General features: G+C 33.7%; 1 protein-coding gene across 4 annotated transcripts in view; it reads left to right on the forward strand.

The window, feature by feature from the left end:
- Window positions 1–21,851, forward strand: part of LOC124427822 (myosin heavy chain, non-muscle) — a 25,434-nt gene extending 3,583 nt beyond the window's left edge. Inside the window, exons 2-10 of one of the 4 annotated variants that reach the window (XM_046971167.1) lie at window positions 8,542–8,698; window positions 8,845–8,963; window positions 12,421–12,444; window positions 12,772–12,810; window positions 14,062–14,154; window positions 14,242–14,404; window positions 14,496–15,832; window positions 15,907–19,442; window positions 19,574–21,851. In XM_046971167.1, the coding sequence (XP_046827123.1) occupies window positions 8,542–8,698; window positions 8,845–8,963; window positions 12,421–12,444; window positions 12,772–12,810; window positions 14,062–14,154; window positions 14,242–14,404; window positions 14,496–15,832; window positions 15,907–19,442; window positions 19,574–19,700 (5,595 nt within the window). In that variant the 3' untranslated portion in view covers window positions 19,701–21,851. The remainder of the gene's footprint in view (window positions 1–8,541; window positions 8,699–8,844; window positions 8,964–12,420; window positions 12,445–12,771; window positions 12,811–14,061; window positions 14,155–14,241; window positions 14,405–14,495; window positions 15,833–15,906; window positions 19,443–19,573) is intronic. The other 3 variants (XM_046971176.1, XM_046971184.1, XM_046971193.1) reach the window with 3 other exon arrangements.
- The last annotated feature ends 25 nt before the right edge of the window (window positions 21,852–21,876 follow it).

Raw genomic sequence — 21,876 nt, forward strand, 5'->3', positions numbered from 1 at the left:
TCGAACATTTAGATTGGTTATCGTTGTTTTTTCTTCAGCCCGTAAAGTGCCTACGACGCATATCATTTAATGCACACATCTTTCGTATCGAAGTTTCTCTTGTTTCTTCTTCGTAGTCATTTTTCTTCCGAAGAAAAAATCTTTTTTCTTTTCTTTTCTTTTCTTTCTTTTTTTCTTTTTTTTCCTTTTTCTTTTTGCTTTTTAATTTTAATATCGTTTATTTTAACATCGCCTTCGAATATTTTTATATTGATAAGAAAAATAGAAATGCGTCGAGAGAAATTGGAAGCGTGCATCTTAAAAAGTTTTCGGTTGAACTTGTGGAACGAACGAATGTCAGTACTCATAGTGACTCATGCCTGACTGATTCAGCGATCAGAGAGGTGGGGGAGGAACGAGAGAGAGAGAAAGAGAGAGAGATGGAAAGAAGGACAAGATGGAAACAGGTGGGGCGGGGGCGGTAGATTACAAGAATCTCTTGTGCGTTCGTTCCATCCATAATGATTCGTCATCTTGAGTCTAGAATCAAATCATGTATCGAATAAGTTCTTTAACGTATTCGAATAAGACCTTGTAAATTTGGTGCTATCTTTATTTTCTACCGTCGAGTAATAACGCCAAGAATCCTCTGACGAACGTATACGTGTATCTAGAGAGCTTGTTCTATCGTATTACCAATTCGTCAGCAAATTATTTTGTAATGTCTTTGAAAGCACGAGATTGGACTCCTTTCCTTTTCTTTTATTTATTGTTTCTTTTTTTTTCTCCCTCTTTTTTCCTATATATAAATTCTTCAATATTCTTCCTTGCTTTACTTGCTGATAAAGATGAAGATTGAAACAAGCTTCGTGAAACAAACTGTAAATATTTTGTAGATTTTTAATGACGAATTTTCATCCAGAAATCTCTATTATCTCGATCGTAATAGAACCCAGGTCGAAGACTTTGCTTCGATTAATATTCATTGTATACTATGTGTACTAGTCGCACACACGCGAGAGAAGAAACGCGATCGTGCATGTCAAAGTAACGGTTGGACTATGAATTACGAAGAGAAGAGTAAAGGGGATAGATTACATTTTGGAATTTTCCTGCTAGTGTTTCTCCGAGGACAAACTCGCAAGAATAAGTTATCGGAGAAACTTTGTCTTATATATCGACTTAAGGAATAATATACCTGCGCGTGGTATGAAGGATTTAATGTAGCCATTGAATTTATTAAGAGAAAACTAACAAAAAAAGAAAAAAAAAAGCAAAAAAAGTAAAAAAAGAAAAAAAAAAGAGAAAAAACACTGAACAGCTGACGTGTTCAATGAACGTCAATTTGAACGACGAATTACGTTACTTGAATCCAAACCAACGTAACTATCTTAAATTGGGCACGTCGGTTATAAACTGTCCATACTGATAAGACTATAAATTAGTAATGATAAAAAACGAAAAAAAAGGAGTCGCCGAATGCGTCATAATATACATATATGTAGGTATACATACATAATGTCAGGAGAAAAAAAAAGAGATAAAAAAAATCTCTGAAAACTTTCGCTAATAAAAAGATGGGTTATTTATATATATATATGTATATAAAGCGATGAGAAATATATTTTTCGTGATTACAGACGGATAGACACGGTCGTACGTTGACCATAAAATTATGTCTCTGTTGTGTAACGATCGAGAACTCTCTCTCACTTGTTTGTCGTTATCCCAAACCTTATATGGTACGAATTCGAACGTTCTTATTTCTTCTTACCTTCTACGGTAAAAACGTACGTTTAATCCTATTACTAATAGTTGCCGTTAAGGGTAACTCTAATTGATGATGAGATAATTATTATTGCTAAAACAGTTTAAGTCGGAGGTAATAAAGGGGATCACAAATCGATCCGGATTACATCGGGCTAACGATCTACGTTCTCTAATAACGTTCTATGATTTACATGTATTATCTATCTAGTTAATACCCATCAACTATCTATTCGATGTATGTATACGTGTACACAGTATTGAACGACGCACTATACTATTTATCGCCTACGTATTTCGAATAACAACCCACGTAATTTGCGTTAGAATAGATCATAGATGGTCACATTTAATTAACGTCCCCGTCCTCGTATATGCATATGTACACGTTTCTTCTTTCGCTCTATTTGAGCGATTCTAGTAACCTTCTCGTTTTTACTTTCCTAATCGATTATTATCAAGTGGGCCTGGCTAAACTTCTCAGCATTCGGAGTTATTTACCATAACGTAAGACTTTGAAGGATATAAGTTTCCGACTAATTCATCATTTTTAACATACTTTTCCGAGAGTATTAAAAAAAAATCAATCTCAAGCTAGAGAATCTAATTTAAAGAAAAATTACTTTGATAAATAACTCCTACCAAGCCGATAATAGTTAATAATCTATGTAATGTTTACGCTGGTTTAGTTATTTTGTTCTTCATGCATACGTGTGTATGTATATATATATATATATATACATGTATTTAAAACTTTATACACGTTTTTAATGCGCACATTTATCAGAACAGTCTTCTCGTATAATTTTATTTCTTTCTATAACACACATAACCATATACGTATATTCTTGAAAATATTCCATTTTAAAAATATTTTTCGTCGAATGATTCATTCCAAATATCGATCTTACGTTCGACATTTTGAAAGATAGACTAATCAAATAGTTAATCGAGCCGAGGCTAGTCAAGAATCACATACATATATCTCTCAGTCACGTTTTTATAAAAAAGTAAAAAAAAAATGGCGTCAATGTTTGCCGTGGATTCATGAAGACCCTTCTCTGAGCTCACTCCAGCATATACCCAATGCCATGACATTGTTATTCGATAAAAGTGAGTAAGAGAGAGAAAGAGAGAGAGAGAGAGAGAGAGAGAGAGGATGGGAGATGGATGGGTGGGAGGAAGGGAAAGGGAAAACGTATTCGAGGCGATCGTACGCTCTCCACGCGTTTCATTTACTCTCCGCAGCACGAAAGTATGCATGGTAATACAGTAGTGACGTCATACGCATCGGTTCTCTCACGAATACATGAGCGATCCTTCTGAAGCAGGTGACGTCATGCTCCGATACGACTAGACAAAAAAGTATTTTTTTCTTTTTCTTTTTTTCCCTTGGGACGTATACTAAATATGAAGAGAGAAGTCGTTCAATTTCGATCGATGGCGCCGAATACTTTATTTTTATTTTATTTATTTTTTTTTTTTTCTTTTTTTCATATTTAAACGATGTCCGCGTGTATTTGCGGCTGTGTGCGTGCACGTGGAATGCGTCAGGATTTCGAGAGGACTCGAGATCAGCTCCACAAGCGACCCCGTGCCGCGCCCTTTTGCCATACACATATACAACAAAGCCCAATAAACTTCCTTAGACTCCAACGATCGTGCATGATTATCGGCTCGGAAAAATGGCGTCTCAAACAAGTTCCCACTCTCTCTCTCTCTCTCTCTCTCTCTCTCTCTCTCTCTCTCTCTCTCTCTCTCTCTCTCTCTCTCTCTCTCTCTCTCTCTCTCTCTCTCTCTCTCTCTCTCTCTCTCTCTCTCTCTCTTTGTCTCTTGCAAAAGTCCTCCATCCTAAATTTCAGCTTGGAATTTTTAAAATTCCTTCTTATCGTTCATACTACTCGTTTTTTTCTTTTTGTATTTCGTGAAACGAAAGATCCTTATATATATATATATATATATATATATATATATATATATATATATAGATGAAGGATTTGTATATAATATGGATAACAGATACCGTTTCTATCGAAGATATTTAAGTTCAGAAACGTTTACGTTTCAAAAAGGTACGAAGTTGCCTTCCGTTATAGAAGAGAGATTCGAAAAACCGGTTTTTACAAAATATTCTTTGGTATAGTCAGACGAACGTAGCCCGTTTCCACGCAGTATTCGATGTCCTCCGAAAGTTCCTCCCTTTAATATCTCTCGAGTATAACACTCACGATCAATACGATCGTAACTAGTTGAACGCATCTCTGATGAATACCGAGTGTTGTCGAGAATAATTCTCGATGAAAAGAATAGGGAAAAATCGTAGACTAATTTGATTATCGAATATTTTCAAAAGATAATATGCTCGAGAAGATAGAGAAATTACAATAAAGTTATTCGGTTTGATTATCTTTGAAAAGTTGCACTAAGTTGTTTGATCTATTGCCAGTTGAAATTCTAATCGCACATGCGCAAAAAGATGTCGCGGGCATTTTAAACAGCGGTCAACGCGGATCGCGTGTAAAATAACGTATCGTGCTAATGTCTAGCTTATCGAATGCGGAACTTTCCTTCAACGTTTATTTTGTTTCCTCGTGCTTCCTTTTATTCCTGAGTAATGTAGAAATACACGGAAAGGTAGAATTCACTTCAAACTATAGAACCAGAGCGTAATATTAACTGACTCAAAATCATACGATGAAACTTGTTTATTTCAGGTATATAGCAAAACTAGTTTGTATCGTGCTATTATATTCATATATAAATATAAACATACGCGCTTACACATCATTTTATATCCTTCTTTCCATGTAGTTTTAGAGTTAACACGAGTTAACTTTTTCTGACGTATTTAACGTGCCACTCATATATATGTATGTATGTATGTAGTACGTTCGACACAACGATAATTACGTACGACTCGTGCTATAAAAGGATTGCATCTAACTCGACGCAAAATATGACGAGACATACATTTACTCGATTTATAAATACTCTCGATACTACTCTCAATTTCTCGATTTTCTTTTCGTCGTCATCGTCGTGACGAGAATAAAGAAATAGAGAAATAGAGATAATGCTTGTTGGAAACGGATGAAAGAGAAACGAGACATCGAGAGAGAAAGGGTAAAAAAGATAAAAAAGAAAAAGATATGTACATAGAAAGAGTAAGAAAAAGAAAAAGAAGAAGAAAAAGGAGTATGGAAGAAACGATTCTAGTAAGAAAGCAAAGACGAGTCCTTATAAGTACGAACGTCCTTAACCTGCTTCTTCTCGCGGTGCCTTAAAGGCACTTTGACGCAATCTTCCAAGCAAAACGAGTCGATTCCTTGCGACTTTTTAAACTTTATACCTTTTGCGATCTTCTCCATAAAAGGATCGCTTCTCTCTCTCTCTCTCTCTCTTTTTCTTTTTCTTTTTCTCCTTCCACCTTTCTCTATCCTTTTCTCCTTCTCCTTATCTCTCTTTTACTTATCCGTTTTATTTATCCTTATTCTGAACAGATAGAGAAAGTATCAAAGCCGATTCGATCTCTCTCTCTCTCTCTCTCCTCTCTCTCTCTCTCTCTCTCTCGATAAAACGAAATAGAGTTCGTGACCCTTTAACTCTTTGGCTACAGCGAAGTTGCTCTCAGATATCTGCAATCTCATTGTATTATGCAAATTATTGATTTTTTATTTAAGTTATATCAAATTAATATATAATGAATTATAAATGAATAAAAAAGAAAATGTCAGGATACAAAAATAACGTTGATTGCCATGAAAATATAAAAATATGCTTAATTCATGTAGAATTTTATTAGATGACTATAGTCATTTTTTTTTTTTGTTTATATATAGGATTCAATACTGGTGGACAACTTTAGTCATTTTTAGTAATGAAAGAATTCGAGAAAAAAAAAGATATACAATTTTATATTCTTTAGTTTTTCTTAAAACTTATGAAATTCTTAAGCTTCTTTTACATTCTTTAGCAAAAAAGGATATTTTATTTCGTAAAAATACGATTGTCCTTTTTTGAATTATGAATTTCAAGATTTACGAATATGTGCGAAATTGAAGTCAAGTTTGAATCACGTTTCGACGATGCCCTCGAAAGTGTGAGCACCATTTATGGTATTCTTAATGATCCCTGCTATATCATATGATACATCTCGATCATTATACGATATATTCTGTTTCGTGATATACGTACCGTATCTTTTCGTCGAAGGATGCGTTTATTGCGGTGGGCCATAAGCGGGAATGTTAGGCAGGTCGAGCCTTTCGAGACCGGTTTCGAGGACCTTCGCATGGTCTTGCCGTTGAAGGAAAAGAAGAAATGGAATAAAAAAAAGGAAAGAAAACGAAAAGAAAAAAAAAATAAATCAAAGACAAAACTCATTTTATGTCCTTGCAGATCCAAGACCCCGGTCAAAACTTTCTGAGATCTAACTTGAATTATTCGATTTTTTTTTTTTTTTTTATTTGTTTAATGTTCTCTTTCCTTTTCTGTTTTTGTTTTCTTGTCTTTGTTTTGTAGTTTGTAAAAAAATAACTTTCGACTTTATTTCAAATTTGTAATACTGACGTTAGTTCCTTATCTCTTTTTACGTTTGATTTAGTATATGTGTACGCATGCTCGTCGTCCTTTGTTCTCTAAGTAAAAAACGGATGAACAAAAAATAGGGGAGAACCAAACTTCTCACAAGAATGACTAATACTTGGAAGATCGTATGAGCCAGAGGGAAAGTGAACACGTGAATCACGTCGTAGGTAGTTTGGGAAACAGGTGTGACGATGTTGCTAACACGTGGAAGAATCTTTGTATAAATTCACAAAGCGGTTTTTATTCCTTTTAGAATGATTCTATAACGCTAATATAAAAACGATATCGGAAGAATTTAGCTTGTATTTCATTGAGAATAACATAAGTAACTTTCATATATCAAATAATCTTCAAGCTCATGAACAATAAAAAATAAATTAAAAAATAAAAAAATAGATGACCTTTTATAAATTTTATCCACTTTTCTAAATTGATTCTTTAAACTTTGTAATCTCATCGCATCGTCAAAAAAAAAAAAAAAGAAAAAAGAAGAAAGAAAAATAAATAAAAGGAAAAAACAGATTATGCAGACGTTACTCGACACTTTCGAAAGTTGAAAAATCCACGCACATCCAAAGTTCAATCTTGAGCGAGATTCTTGTTTGCTATCCGAGTATTCGCTTAATGTTATCGCACTATTTTAAATCGTTTCTCGTCGGTATACGCATAAATCAATAAAGACATGTCACGACCTCACTAATTATTTATTTTCTCGAGGACAAACGTGGAAATCGGTGTCGATCCTCGGATGCATATTCATTTCAGTTTTATACTTTTTATCATTTCAATCGAAGAAATTAATTTTCGTTGACAAATAAATTATTTTAATAATTAATATAATTTTGTATACATATGTTTAAAATATCATATTGACTATAAATAAAAACGACACTTTGTATATTTCCAAACATCGTATAAATTTTCGTAATATCTAAATGCAACAGAGATCGATATTTCTACGACGAAAGTTCACTTAGAAAAGTTTTCAAATTTTTGAGAAGTTGCAAGTTCCACAATCCTAAGATTCTTTTTGTTTGATTAAAGAGTCTATATACGTTCATTTCACCATTTCAAAGAGTTCTTTTGACTTTAAAGAAACAAGACGAGAAGCGAAAACCAAGCATGAGAGAGAGAGAACAATCGAGAGAGACAGAATCGATCGGTCATCTCCTAAAAGCTTCTTCAGTGTCTCCCAACTAATTTGCTAAAATGTAAATCGTCAGTCGAAGAAGTTTTTTCTTTTTATTTATTATTTAAAGGATTATTTAATAAAAAACAAAGATTAAAATTGTACATAAATCAAGTTACGAATGTCCATTAAGTCATTTTTTAGATCAAAAAAGAAAAACATAGTTTTCTATCAATTTTTCTATCACTTTTACTGACGTTGTGACTAACAGTTATAATCTTTAAAAGAAAGTTTATGCACAAATCTGAAATAAATTCGATTATTGGCAGGCATGATCATTTAGGCGTTAACGTAATTTCGTTTCTTTCTAATAAGAAAAATATACAAAGCATGATGGAAATACGACTGATTTGAAAGAGACTCGTCGTGTCGTTATCTATCTACCGAGTAATTTTTCTTTCTCACGTTGCCTTTATTTTCTTTGGCTCGACGCGAAATGGCGTACAACGTATACGTGTCTTCTTTGTGTGGGTATGTGTGTTATGTGCGCGCGCGCGCGTATATGTATACACACGCACGTATATACCTACGTACGTATGTACATATGAGCGAAGGGATTGCGTGGGTGTAACATTCTTAAACTGTAAATGGCGCTTAAATTTCTACACTTGGCCGCGTTTAACCGAAAGACAAAGTGAGAATAAAGGAGAGAAACATTATGTTAGCTTGTATCTTTTTCATTTGTATGTAACTCGTGCCTTTACACATACACACACACACATTACTACGTACGTTTTAGCTGTTACTATTAAATCTCTATTATCAATTAAAATGTTACTTTCTTATTTAACGATCAAATTTAACTGAAGGTTTATCAGAAAATCAATAAAACTTCAAACTTATATCGTTTGAATACGAAAATAAACTTATAAATCTCAATATCTATTTCTTTTTGATTTCTAATTGAAATAATTTTTTTTTTTCATGATCTTTACAATTACGAAATATTGAAATTAAAATATCTATCTTATAATATCGTTAGAAAAGTTAATCGAATTTTATATTATTATTTATTTCAGACGTATTCCGGACTGTTCTGCGTCGTGGTAAATCCTTACAAAAGATTGCCGATTTATACGGAAAAAATAATGGAAAGGTATAAGGGTATAAAAAGACACGAGGTACCACCCCACGTTTTCGCCATCACCGACACGGCCTACCGTTCGATGTTACAAGGTAATTATTAGCGATAACATATGTTTTCGATACTTTACAATGTACCATTGAAAAAATGGTACATGACGTAATAGCGACAAACGATAATGGAAAGAATATTTGTATATTTGAAAAAAAAAAAAAAAAAACCGTTATGTACTTTGTAGATCGCGAGGATCAGTCCATTTTGTGTACCGGTGAGTCTGGAGCAGGCAAGACCGAGAACACGAAGAAGGTCATTCAATATCTGGCGTATGTTGCTGCTTCGAAACCCAAGTCCAATGCGGTAAGAACTTAACACACGGACATTCTTTTTTAGTCCGTAAGTTAGAAATGTTCTTTCTCTTTCTAGTTTCTCTTTGTATCTTTTTCTCTCTGGAGAGATACCAGTGTATGTATAGGGTGTCTAAGAAAAAAGAAAATTGTTTTCTTTAAGAAGAAATTTAGGAGATAAGATGGAAGAAAAATTGTTTCATTAATATTGAAACATGTTGGTGACCGGCTATTATACGGAAAAAGTGTAATATGTTCCATGTTCCGGCTATAATTGAATGTTTCCAGTTTATAATTGAATTAAAATCATTATTAAAATATTAAAAAATTCTCAATTTGCACGACTCGCATATTTACTTTAATAATTACATAAGTTGCATGCATGCAAAACCAGAAGCATACTCGTGACCGGTCAACAATGAATTAAATGGAAAACATTAGGTTAATAAGATATATTGTGTGTTGATAGTATCTAACGATTAAAGATCAAAAAATATCTTTCCGAGGGTACTTTTAATTTTTTAGCATTATTCAAGCTAATTCATATTCATATTCAATAAATTCAATAAATTCATATTCAAAGGATAATTCCATCATTTAAAAGTACATATATTCATATCTATATAAATACAAGTATAAGACATTAATGTAACTCGATCGTGAATGAATATAAACGTCATCGAGATCGCTATCGAGATACCGCGTATTTCAAGAAATCATTCCATTGATACCGATCCGATATCTGTGAATATTATTTTTATAACGTTCTAATATGTATTAGAACTGAATATAGAGAAGTGAATGATTAAATTAATATATTCTAACTAGTTGAGTCAATTTTGTAACGATCAACTTTTATTATATCGTTTGATCAGTAAATTCGATTCGTTTTTCACGAATTCTTCAGGTAAATGGGCCAATTGATGACAGGAAGTTAGCATTTCTGTGAATCGGAAGATTTTGTAACCGCAAAGAGTCCGCATTAGCGGAACTCCAACCTCAATTTCCGAATCATGACATCATTTCAAACCGCTTATTTAAATTCGAACAACTCAACAATGCGTATTTCCCAATTAAATATGATATTTCTTTCTTTATACATATATGTGTTTATATTAGCTCGACACAAATAAGACGTCTTTACGTGTACGTGTATTTTTATTAACTTTATTGTATAGAATGTACAGTTAATGTATACTTACAATTAGTTATTGATCCAACTATTAAAAGCGTATTATTCTAATCTATAAAAATTATACTTGAGAACTTTCATAGTTATTACATTTGTTATAAATGCCATTAGAGAAACATTATGAATTAGTAATCTTATCTCTTGATCTACGTGATACATCGTTCATCCTATCTCACTAATTACAAATCGTTAACTGCTTGCCGATGATAGTGTAACACATAGATATATATTATTCTAGATTTATTTTCATGAATAATTAATAATTACGCGTATTAAATGAAATTATTTAAAAAAACATAATACAAAAATACTTTTGATACCATCGATTTGATACAATTATCTTTTCTTTTGTTTTTTTCCTTTTTTATCCTAGGATTTTGATATTTATTTATTTTTTCTTTTTTACGAAATAAATTTCTTACCATTCACTTTTATTCAAACATATACTACGAGTGCCTTTAAAAATAGCGACTTTCTTTATTCGTTTCTCGATTGCATACAGTAAGCTCTTTGTTATATATCCGTGGTAGCAATGCGTCGTCTGAAAATGCAAAGCTTGAACTGTGACGTACGTACGTATAAACCACGGTCATCTTTGATAAATAAAGATCGTTCGTTTCTGGAGCGTACTAAAATATCTTACGGGAAATATGGGAACTATTCGATCGTTTAATCTTTTCTAATTGGATGTATGGATCATATTTTCTTAAAGAAACACGAACAAATTTTTATCATAAAGAAAAACATTTGGATCGTGATCTTTTTTATGATTTAAACGCGTTTAGAATTGTATTAGAATATAAGCGTTATTCTATCGAGGTGGAAAATAGAGTTATCGCCCGTATGAATTTATAGATTATAAATCGCTACGAAGAACGATCATTTATGTCATCCTGTCGAAGGCCACGGTAACTTTAATACGATTTCGATTAATCTAAGCAAGCTTGCTTCATGATATATAGGGATAGAATAATGGCGATGATAGGATTCTAACGCCGATCATGTTCAATCTATTTATATTGCATTTCGTTTTCTTTCAATCTCCATTAGTATATGCAGACCCGAGATCATCGAGAGACGCGCGACGTTCTCTCGAAGGACCTCTCCTTTTTCAGATAAACGCTCTATTTATCAACCCAAGTTACTTTGAGTCACACGCGTGCACGTACACACACACACGCACACACGCACGCACGCACACACACACGTGCGTATACGGTGCAACCTACTTAATCCTCTCTGACTCATCGTCATGTGAAAACGATGCCTAAACTAGTTTTTCCCAAAGAAAAATACCTTTTAAATTTGTCCAAATGAAGGTGTAAGTGAATGGATAATATATTGAATACATTGAAGATTTTGTACATGCTTAAGAACTTTGTTAAATTTAACAACGTACTCTTTGAATGTAGAATATTTTTAAATTCTATTTTTCAATGTTTTTATTTGAAATAATTCAATGTTCCTAAACCGTATTAGACGATTTTGTCGTAAACTTCAGTATCATCATAAATTTACTTTCTTTGAAGAAAATCCTAAGTCATATCTTCTGAAAGAAAAAAAAACCTTTTCAAGTAATAATAATAATTATGATACAAATAATAATAATAATAATAATTATTTTTTTTTTTGGCCTCTCCACAAAAGCAAGTATCGAGTGTGTAAATAAACGGTAACGAGAAGGCAGTAGAGAAGAGACACTGGGGATTGTATTTTGGACCGCGAGAGTAAAAGACACGTCGTCGGTTCTACCAAGAGATTTATAAATTCATTCACGTTAGGAATCCTTCCTTTTGGAGTAGATACATTATTCATGTTCTTTTAAACCAGGCTGGAAATGATTTAGGATGGATAGGAGGACAATGAAAGTCCGTTACATAAATAAATGATAAAATAATATGCGAGGACAGCTGAAATCTCGTTGGTTAGATACTCATATATGGTATTACATATATATGTATACCCGTATATATATGCGAGTGTAACAGCAAAGATCGGTGAACCGTAAGAGCAATGCATATGCGAGGCCATGGCCCAACTAGTTTCTTTTCTTTTTTTTATTCTCCCAAGGTACATATATTCATATCTGGTGCTTGTATCTACCATGATTTCATTCGATCCCTTTACGTGTTACCATAAACCTATCGTGATAAGATACGAAGAATGGAGAGAAAAATGGAAATATCGATTCGAAAGAAAAAAAATATGGAACGTTATTTAATATTGAAAATATTCTTTCGTTTTCGGTGCTGACATTTTGGCTGCCTTCCATCAATAGACCCCAAGCCCGGCGTTAATCATAGTAAGTCGATATAAAACAAAAACCTATACGTATTTAAATTCAGTAATCACATTTTCAATCAAACGCAATCAATGTTATCTGCTTCTTCTTTTTTCCTCTTTTTTTCTTTTTTTTTTTCTTTTTTTTTCTTTTTTGTCTTTACTAACAATTGGTTTTGGACTTTGGTAATAATAAATAATATTTAATAAATTGTATATACACATAAAACAATGCAATAAAAGTGCAACAGTTAACGAACGATTTATATATATAACGATAATAGTTAATTTTTCATTGCTGTCTAACAAAGATCTTTCCTCACTTTTTTCTCGCTGCTTATGGATCCAGGCATCTGGGAGTGTGTCGGACAAGTTTGCGGTAATTAATGTGAGGAGGAGAAAAAAACAATTATTAACATTATTTGGGTGTGGTGTCGTAAAATTGGTGTCGTCTATTCCTTTTAATCCTTTGTGTTATTAATATTTAAAATTTTCCTATCCTTCAATCGCTTTGGAGTTTTAGAAAGTAGCCGGTATTAAAAATCCATTAATACTTTATTATCTCTATTTCATTATTATTTAATCTCTCTCTTTCTTTTTTCTTTTTTTTTTTTTAATCAAATTTTATAGTTTTTCAATCGTCATATTAAAAAGAAGAAATACTATGTTTTTAAATGAATATTATATAATGATACTTCGCAAGAATTTATAGTACCAATATAATATTGTAGCTATAATTTGTTGTCCATATTCTTACGCTCCGATAATACCTGCAAGTTATAGGTCACCTGATATATATATATATATATATATATATATATATATATATATATATATATATATATATATATACATATAATATACATTTTCAGGATTATAAATATATATATATATATATATATATATATATATATATATATATATATGTATATACACATATATATAATCGTACTTCCAATTGGTTAACAATAAGCTTGTGTATATTTGTATAACTTGTTTGGGGATATGTATACTAATACCTTGAAAAAGATGTAATTGACAATCGGCAGTAAAAAGTTTTAGCAAAAATATCAGTTAGCCAATACGTTGCAGTTTCTCATGATCATCGTTTCTTTTACTTATTATTTGGAAAATATCAAATGTTGATGCATCCGTATGTCGTGGTATAAGCTTTGTATATGTATATACGTCTATTTTCGATATCAGTCCATACCTGTGTTTTTTTTACTGTATTCTGAGAGGACAATAAAGATATTGAAAAAAAAAGATAATATTGAAAGCATCAATGGAAAATAGTCGTTCGCAGAAAGCATTTCTATTTCCTTTTTTTCTTTTATCGTCAACATATAAATGAACATGCAATGCTTTATTGGCAGCTTATATTTCATGCCCTGCTGTAATTTAAAACGAAAATGACAATAAGTATTTAAAATTGATATAATCGAGATAAAATTTATATATAAAAAAGAAAAAAAAATTAAAAAAGAATTACTTATTGTCGTTAATAAAATTGTCAACCCTTTCTGAAATTCATTATACGTGCTTACATTTTGTCAAAAATCTGTATGATCTTTTCTGTTTTCCTTTTTTTTTTTTTAATCTCCCATGCTTATCATCTTGCTTTTATATTTTATTATAGGGCGAACTCGAACAACAACTCCTTCAAGCAAATCCAATTTTAGAAGCATTCGGAAACGCAAAGACTGTGAAGAACGACAACTCGTCTCGTTTCGTAAGCACCTCTGACAATTAGCATTAGTAACATTTACTCATATACGATATTTATCAATTTCTTTCTCTCTTCTTGCTTGTCTTTTAGGGCAAATTTATTAGGATAAATTTCGATGCCTCCGGTTATATCGCAGGTGCAAATATCGAGACGTATCTTTTAGAGAAATCAAGAGCGATCAGACAAGCCAAGGATGAAAGAACCTTCCATATATTTTACCAGTTGCTTGCTGGTGCCTCATCAGAACAAAAAAGTATGTACCGATAAATAACTAAGGTGATATATTGATCATGATAAGAAATATAAGATGTTTGATTATTACATTTTTCTTTTTTTCTTTACAGAGGAATTTATATTGGAGGACCCTAAACATTATCCGTTCTTATCCAATGGTATTCTGCCTGTACCAGGAGTCGATGATTCCGCTGAATTCTTCTCAACAGTGAAATCGATGCACATCATGGGTATGACTAACGAAGATTTCTCATCGATCTTCCGCATTGTTTCTGCAGTGATGCTATTCGGTTCCATGCAATTCCGTCAAGAACGTAATTCCGATCAAGCGACTTTACCTGATAATACAGTAGCACAAAAAATATCTCATCTGTTAGGTCTCAGTGTAACAGAAATGACAAAAGCTTTCTTAAAACCTCGAATCAAAGTCGGTAGGGACTTTGTAACTAAAGCACAGACAAAGGAACAGGTAGAATTTGCGGTGGAAGCTATATCAAAGGCATGCTACGAACGAATGTTTCGTTGGTTAGTTAACAGGATCAATAGATCTTTGGATAGAACGAAAAGACAAGGTGCCAGTTTTATAGGTATCTTAGATATGGCCGGTTTTGAGATATTCGAATTGAATTCCTTCGAACAGCTATGCATTAATTACACGAATGAAAAGTTACAACAGTTATTCAATCACACCATGTTCATTCTCGAGCAAGAGGAGTATCAGCGAGAAGGTATCGAATGGAAATTCATCGATTTTGGACTCGATCTTCAACCTACGATCGATTTGATCGACAAACCAATGGGTATCATGGCTTTATTGGACGAAGAATGTTGGTTCCCCAAAGCGACCGATAAAACGTTCGTCGAGAAACTCGTCGGTGCACACAGCGTGCATCCCAAATTTATGAAAACAGATTTTCGAGGTGTCGCTGACTTTGCTATTATACATTATGCCGGTAAAGTGGATTATTCAGCGGCCAAATGGCTAATGAAAAACATGGATCCATTGAACGAGAACGTGGTGAGCCTTTTACAGGCATCCCAGGATCCATTCGTCTGCCATATTTGGAAAGACGCTGAAATCGTAGGCATGGCGCAACAAGCGCTGACGGATACACAGTTTGGTGCAAGGACTAGAAAAGGCATGTTTAGAACGGTATCTCAACTGTATAAAGAGCAATTGGCTAAATTAATGTTGACCCTGAAAAATACCAATCCGAACTTTGTCAGGTGCATTATTCCAAATCATGAGAAAAGAGCTGGTAAAATAGATGCTCCTTTAGTATTGGATCAATTACGATGTAACGGTGTATTAGAGGGAATACGTATCTGCAGACAAGGTTTCCCAAATAGAATTCCATTCCAGGAATTTAGACAGCGTTATGAGTTACTCACACCGAACGTTATCCCGAAAGGTTTCATGGACGGGAAGAAGGCTTGCGAGAAAATGGTATGTATCTTCTCTTTAATACAAAATTTTGCTTAAAAGCATATTGATTCTTATTTTTATTCGTTTTTTTCTAGATTCAAGCATTAGAATTGGATCCAAACCTTTATCGAGTTGGTCAATCAAAGATATTCTTCCGTGCCGGTGTTTTGGCTCATCTCGAAGAGGAAAGAGATTACAAGATAACCGATTTGATCGTAAACTTTCAAGCATTCTGTCGTGGTTTCTTGGCACGTCGCAATTATCAGAAACGTTTACAACAATTGAACGCCATTCGTATTATACAAAGGAACTGTGCAGCTTACTTGAAGCTTCGTAATTGGCAATGGTGGAGACTTTACACCAAAGTGAAGCCTTTGTTAGAGGTAACAAAACAAGAAGAGAAACTTACCCAAAAGGAAGACGAATTGAAGCAAGTTCGAGATAAACTTGAATCACAATTACACTCCGCCCAAGAATATGAACGTAAGTATCAACAAGCCATCGAAGAGAAAACGATGTTAGCCGAACAGTTGCAAGCTGAGGTAGAACTTTGCGCCGAAGCGGAGGAAATGCGAGCAAGATTGGCTGCGCGTAAGCAGGAGTTAGAAGAGATATTGCATGATTTGGAAGCACGCATCGAAGAGGAGGAAGAGAGGAGTGCGGCATTGACACAAGAGAAGAAAAAATTGCAATTGAACATAAGCGATTTGGAAGAGCAATTGGAAGAGGAAGAGGCTGCTAGACAGAAACTACAGCTTGAAAAAGTACAGTGCGATGCAAAAATTAAGAAACTCGAGGAAGACCTTGCACTTTCGGATGATACCAATCAGAAACTGCTCAAGGAGAAAAAAATTCTCGAGGAACGCGCGAACGATTTGTCTCAAACTTTGGCGGAAGAAGAAGAGAAAGCAAAACATTTATCAAAATTAAAAGCGAAACACGAAGCAACCATAGCGGACCTCGAAGAGAGATTACTTAAGGATCATCAACAACGACAGGAAGTGGATAGATCGAAGAGAAAAGTGGAAACCGAAGTGTCGGATTTGAAGGAACAACTTTCCGAAAGAAAAACGCAAGTCGAAGAATTACAATTGCAATTGGGAAAACGCGAAGAGGAACTGAATCAAGTGATGGCAAAGATGGACGAAGAAGGTGCGGCAAAGGCGCAAGCACAAAAAGCGTTAAGAGAATTGGAATCGCAATTAGCCGAATTGCAGGAAGATTTAGAAGCAGAAAAAGCGGCTCGTAGTAAGGCAGAAAAATTAAAGCGAGATTTGAACGAGGAATTGGAAGCATTGAAAAACGAATTGCTGGATTCATTGGATACTACTGCAGCCCAGCAAGAATTAAGAAGTAAACGTGAACAAGAATTAGCTACTTTGAAGAAGAATCTTGAGGAAGAAACATCGGTACACGAAGCTACGTTATCTGATATGCGACACAAACATACGCAAGAGTTAACAGCTTTGAACGAACAAATGGATGCCTTGAAGAAAACTAAAGCTGCTTTAGAGAAAGCAAAGGGTTCTCTCGAGGCTGAAAATGCAGATTTGGCTACTGAATTGAGATCGATTAGTGCGAGCAGACAAGAATCCGATCGTCGTCGTAAACAAGCAGAGCAACAGTTAGCCGATGTCAGCGCCAAATTAGGTGAAATTGAGAGAAACAAACAAGAATTGGTAGAAAAGGTAACGAAACTTCAGCAAGAGACTGAAAGCGTTATGCAACAATTAGAAGCAGCAGAATTGAAGACTTCAGCCGCTTTAAAAGCATTGGCAACGTGCGAATCACAATTTACGGAACTTCAACAACAATTAGAGGAAGAGACAAGACAGAAGCTTGCATTAAGTTCGAAACTTCGTGCGTTGGAAAGTGAGAAGGAAAGTATACATGAACAATTGGAAGAAGAAGAAGAGGCAAAACGTGGCTTGGAAAAACAAGTTTTGAATTTGAACGCTCAGCTGGTAGAAGCGAAGAAACGTGCCGAGGAAGAGGCAGAAGCGGCAGCAGCATTGGAAGAAAGTAGAAAACGTTGCGCAAAAGATATCGAGGCACTTCAAAGACAAGTCGAAGAATTGCAAGCAGCTAATGACAAGTTAGATAAATCGAAGAAGAAGATACAAGCCGAATTGGAAGACAGTATCATCGAATTAGAAGTGCAACGAGCCAAGGTGCTAGAATTAGAAAAGAAACAGAAGAATTTCGACAAGGTACTTGCAGAAGAGAAGGCCGTGTCGGAACAATATGCGGAACAGAGAGACAACGCGGAAAGAGAAGCACGTGAGAAAGAAACTAGAGTCCTTTCATTAACGCGAGAATTAGACGAACTTAATGAGAAGGTCGAAGAATTGGAAAGAGGACGTCGCGGGCTCCAATCGGAACTGGATGAGTTGGTGAATAATCAAGGTACAGCTGACAAAAACGTACATGAATTGGAAAAAGCTAAACGTGCTTTGGAATCGCAATTGGCTGAACAAAGGTCTCAAGTAGAAGAATTGGAAGACGAATTGCAGTTTACTGAAGATGCAAAATTAAGATTGGAAGTAAATATGCAAGCTTTACGTGCGCAATTCGAGAGAGATCTTCAAGCGAAGGAGGAACAAGCGGAAGAGAAGCGCCGAGGATTGGTCAAGCAATTGCGTGATGTTGAAGCCGAATTAGATGACGAAAGAAAGCAACGGGCGGCTGCGATAGCTCAACGTAAAAAGATGGAGAGCGATTACAAGGACATGGAGCAACAATTGGAGATTCATAACAAAGTGAAAGAAGATGCGTTGAAACAATTGAAAAAATTACAAGTACAAATAAAGGATTATACTAGAGAAATAGAGGAATTCAGGGCGGCTAGAGATGAATTAGCAGCTGGTGCGAAAGAATCGGAAAGGAAAGTAAAGAGTCTTGAAGCAGATTTGATGCAACTAACGGAAGACTTGGCTAACAGCGAACGCGCTAGACGAGCGGCTGAAAACGAGAGAGATGAACTTCAAGAGGAAGTTAACAACAATGCCAATAAGGGAACTTTAATGCTCGATGAGAAGCGTAGACTTGAAGCAAGAATCGCTACTTTGGAAGAAGAATTGGAAGAGGAACAATCTATTTCCGAGGTCGCTGTGGATCGTGCAAGAAAGGGACAGATCTCAATAGAACAATTATCGACTGATTTGGCTACCGAACGATCTACGACACAGAAACTTGAATCTCACAGAATGTTATTGGAGAGACAAAACAAGGAATTGAAAGCAAAACTTGCCGAATTAGAAACTGCTCAACGTGCCAAGACAAAAGCTACAATACAGCAATTAGAATCGAAGATAAATAATTTGGACGAGCAACTGGAGACAGAAGCAAAGGAAAGGTTTGCTCAACAAAAGATCAATCGCAAATTAGAAAAGAAATTAAAAGAAATGACTATACAATTAGAAGATGAGAGGAGAAACGCCGATCAATACAAGGAGCAAGTGGAAAAAGTAAATGCTAGAATGAAGACACTGAAGAGACAGTTAGATGAAGCAGAAGAGGAAATCAGTAGACACAAAGCTATGAAGCGAAAAGCTCAAAGAGAAATGGATGATATGCTGGAATCTCAAGAGGAACTTACACGTGAAGTAGCAAATCTGAAGAACAAATTGAGGTAAATATCTAATAGACAATTCGGATAATTGACATTTTCGAAATAATGAAATAATTATAAATGCAATTGGAGTATAAGACCTTTCTATAGGCGCATAACACGCAACCCTTTTTTCGTAAATTTGTTTAAAGGCGTGGTGGACCTGCTATAAGTTTGAGCTCTACGAGGCTAAAACGTGGATCTGTACAAACTGGAGGATCCGGCGATGATTCGACAACGCAAGACGAAAGTATCGACGGGGAAGAAAATACTAATTGAAGTCCTATAAATCTTTTAAAATGTGCAAAAACGAGGAAAACAGCCTGCGTCACGTTACGAAGCGACAACGATAGCGGAATTTCTCGATCTTATGTAAACATCGACTATATAAAGTCAATTGAATTTAGTACATTCGATCTAATATTCGCTTTCAGTGATAAAATTTTACAAGGAGGATAACGCATAAAAGTCCTGTTTCTTAAGAGTGCTATTAAGAGATATATAAAGATGGATCTTTGTATATTGATCCTGCGAATTGGATAATAGTTTATAGGAAGTAATTATTTCTTTGTTTGTATACTACTCTACTTGTTTTCTTCCTTATTTTCACTAGAGTTTTATATGCTTCCCATAAAATGCCATGAGACGTCGAGTGTAAGAAGAAGAAGAAGAGTCTTTTTTGTTTAAGGATATGTATATAATTTTACAACTTATTAATTAATAACTTGACCGCCGAGCGGTATGAATGCAAGCATGATTTTAAATTGATATGATGCAGAAGTTGTAATCGAGAAAAATAGAAGTCAATAACAAAGCGGATTACTGCATAATTTATAACAACTTAACAAAACTATTAGATAGCATTAAGATATTAGTTTTTATTATTATTATTATTATTATTATTATTATTATTATTATTATTATTATTATTATCTTTATTATTATTATTATTACTACATTATATTTTTGTTGCTATGAACAACATCCTCCAACACACACATACACACATATATATTATTAATTTTATTATTATTATTATTTTTATTATTATTAGTATTATTAATTATTATAATATTTTATTATTATCACAAATAGTATCACAATTAAACTAATACTATGCGGATCATATAAATAAAATACGACAAATTGAGAAGAATAGTTGTACTCCAGTTTCATTTTAAAAGGTTCGTACATTTGAAGTTTTCAATTGCATTTCGTCTTTCGTACATACTGCTTGCTTTCTCTTTAGCGATTAACATTTAAGTGAAATATTTATACTATAGTGTAATATTTGTCACGTTATATCATTGCATTCATACGATCGTTGCGTTTAAGATTTGATTCCTCTATTAATTCTAAGCACAATTACATTTTTGGGGAAGTTAGGTAACAGTGTGACGCAAAGACTTCATTTTTTTTGTACTTAAGACATTATAATTTTATTTATGATTTTTTGATTTAACTATTCAGTTGTTATTAACCTTTTGAAATGAACTGATTAGGGAAACGATTAAAAGAAAAAAAAAGGAATGTGAAAAAAAGAAAATACATTGTGACTCAAATTCGTCTGACTTGGGTGGATTCAAATATATAGATGCAAATTTCACAAATTGCGTTAAAGCGATCATCGACCCAAGTATCGTGAAGATGTTTTATACATGCATTTTTTTACATACACATTTTATGGAATCCTTTGTACCAAAAGGCATTTATAGCAAACATTGTGCCAGGGTTAGAATATATTTTGATGCGACTAGCAAACATGGAAAATATACTAATTAATAATAGGCCTTTAATATATTAAACGAAATAAGGTGTTAAACTATGGCTTCCTAGAGATATTTTAGGCAAAATTTCGAAGACATGATTCTGAAAATAAAAAAAGTAAAAGAACAAACAAACAAATAAAGCGGAACTGCCATTATACATGCTGTTGATTTCAGAGACAACATATCATGTCGATGCTTAAAGCCGATTAAAATGATATGCAATCTCTTAATACTAGAAATTTTTCCATTTGTGACCACTGTGAATTGTGTATATAATCGCTTTGAGATGTTCATTTCTCGTTGTTTTTTTATTTTTTATTTTTCTTGTATCATGTCCTATTTGCCGTTACAAAATATTTGCCGCATACAAAATAAAAAAAAAAAAAATAAAAAAAATAAAAGAAAAAATTTTCAAATGGAACGTAGAGGACATGATAATTAATCGAAACTGTAACGAGAAGTGATCATTGTGAAAGTATTTGATAATTGGGGTTAGCGTCATATACAATGAAACTAGGAGTGAAAAGTGAGGTTTGAAATAACATGGAAGGAAGAGTTTTGATATGTTTTATATGGAATAAATATAAACGTTGATTGCATCATAAGTATATAAGAAAAAAGTATAATAAATGCTGAAATAGTAGATCAAATTAAGCACTAATCATGGAGTCTTTTTATTTATATAA

The sequence above is a fragment of the Vespa crabro genome, chromosome 1 (assembly GCF_910589235.1).
Source record: "Vespa crabro chromosome 1, iyVesCrab1.2, whole genome shotgun sequence".
Lineage (NCBI taxonomy): Eukaryota > Metazoa > Arthropoda > Insecta > Hymenoptera > Vespidae > Vespa > Vespa crabro.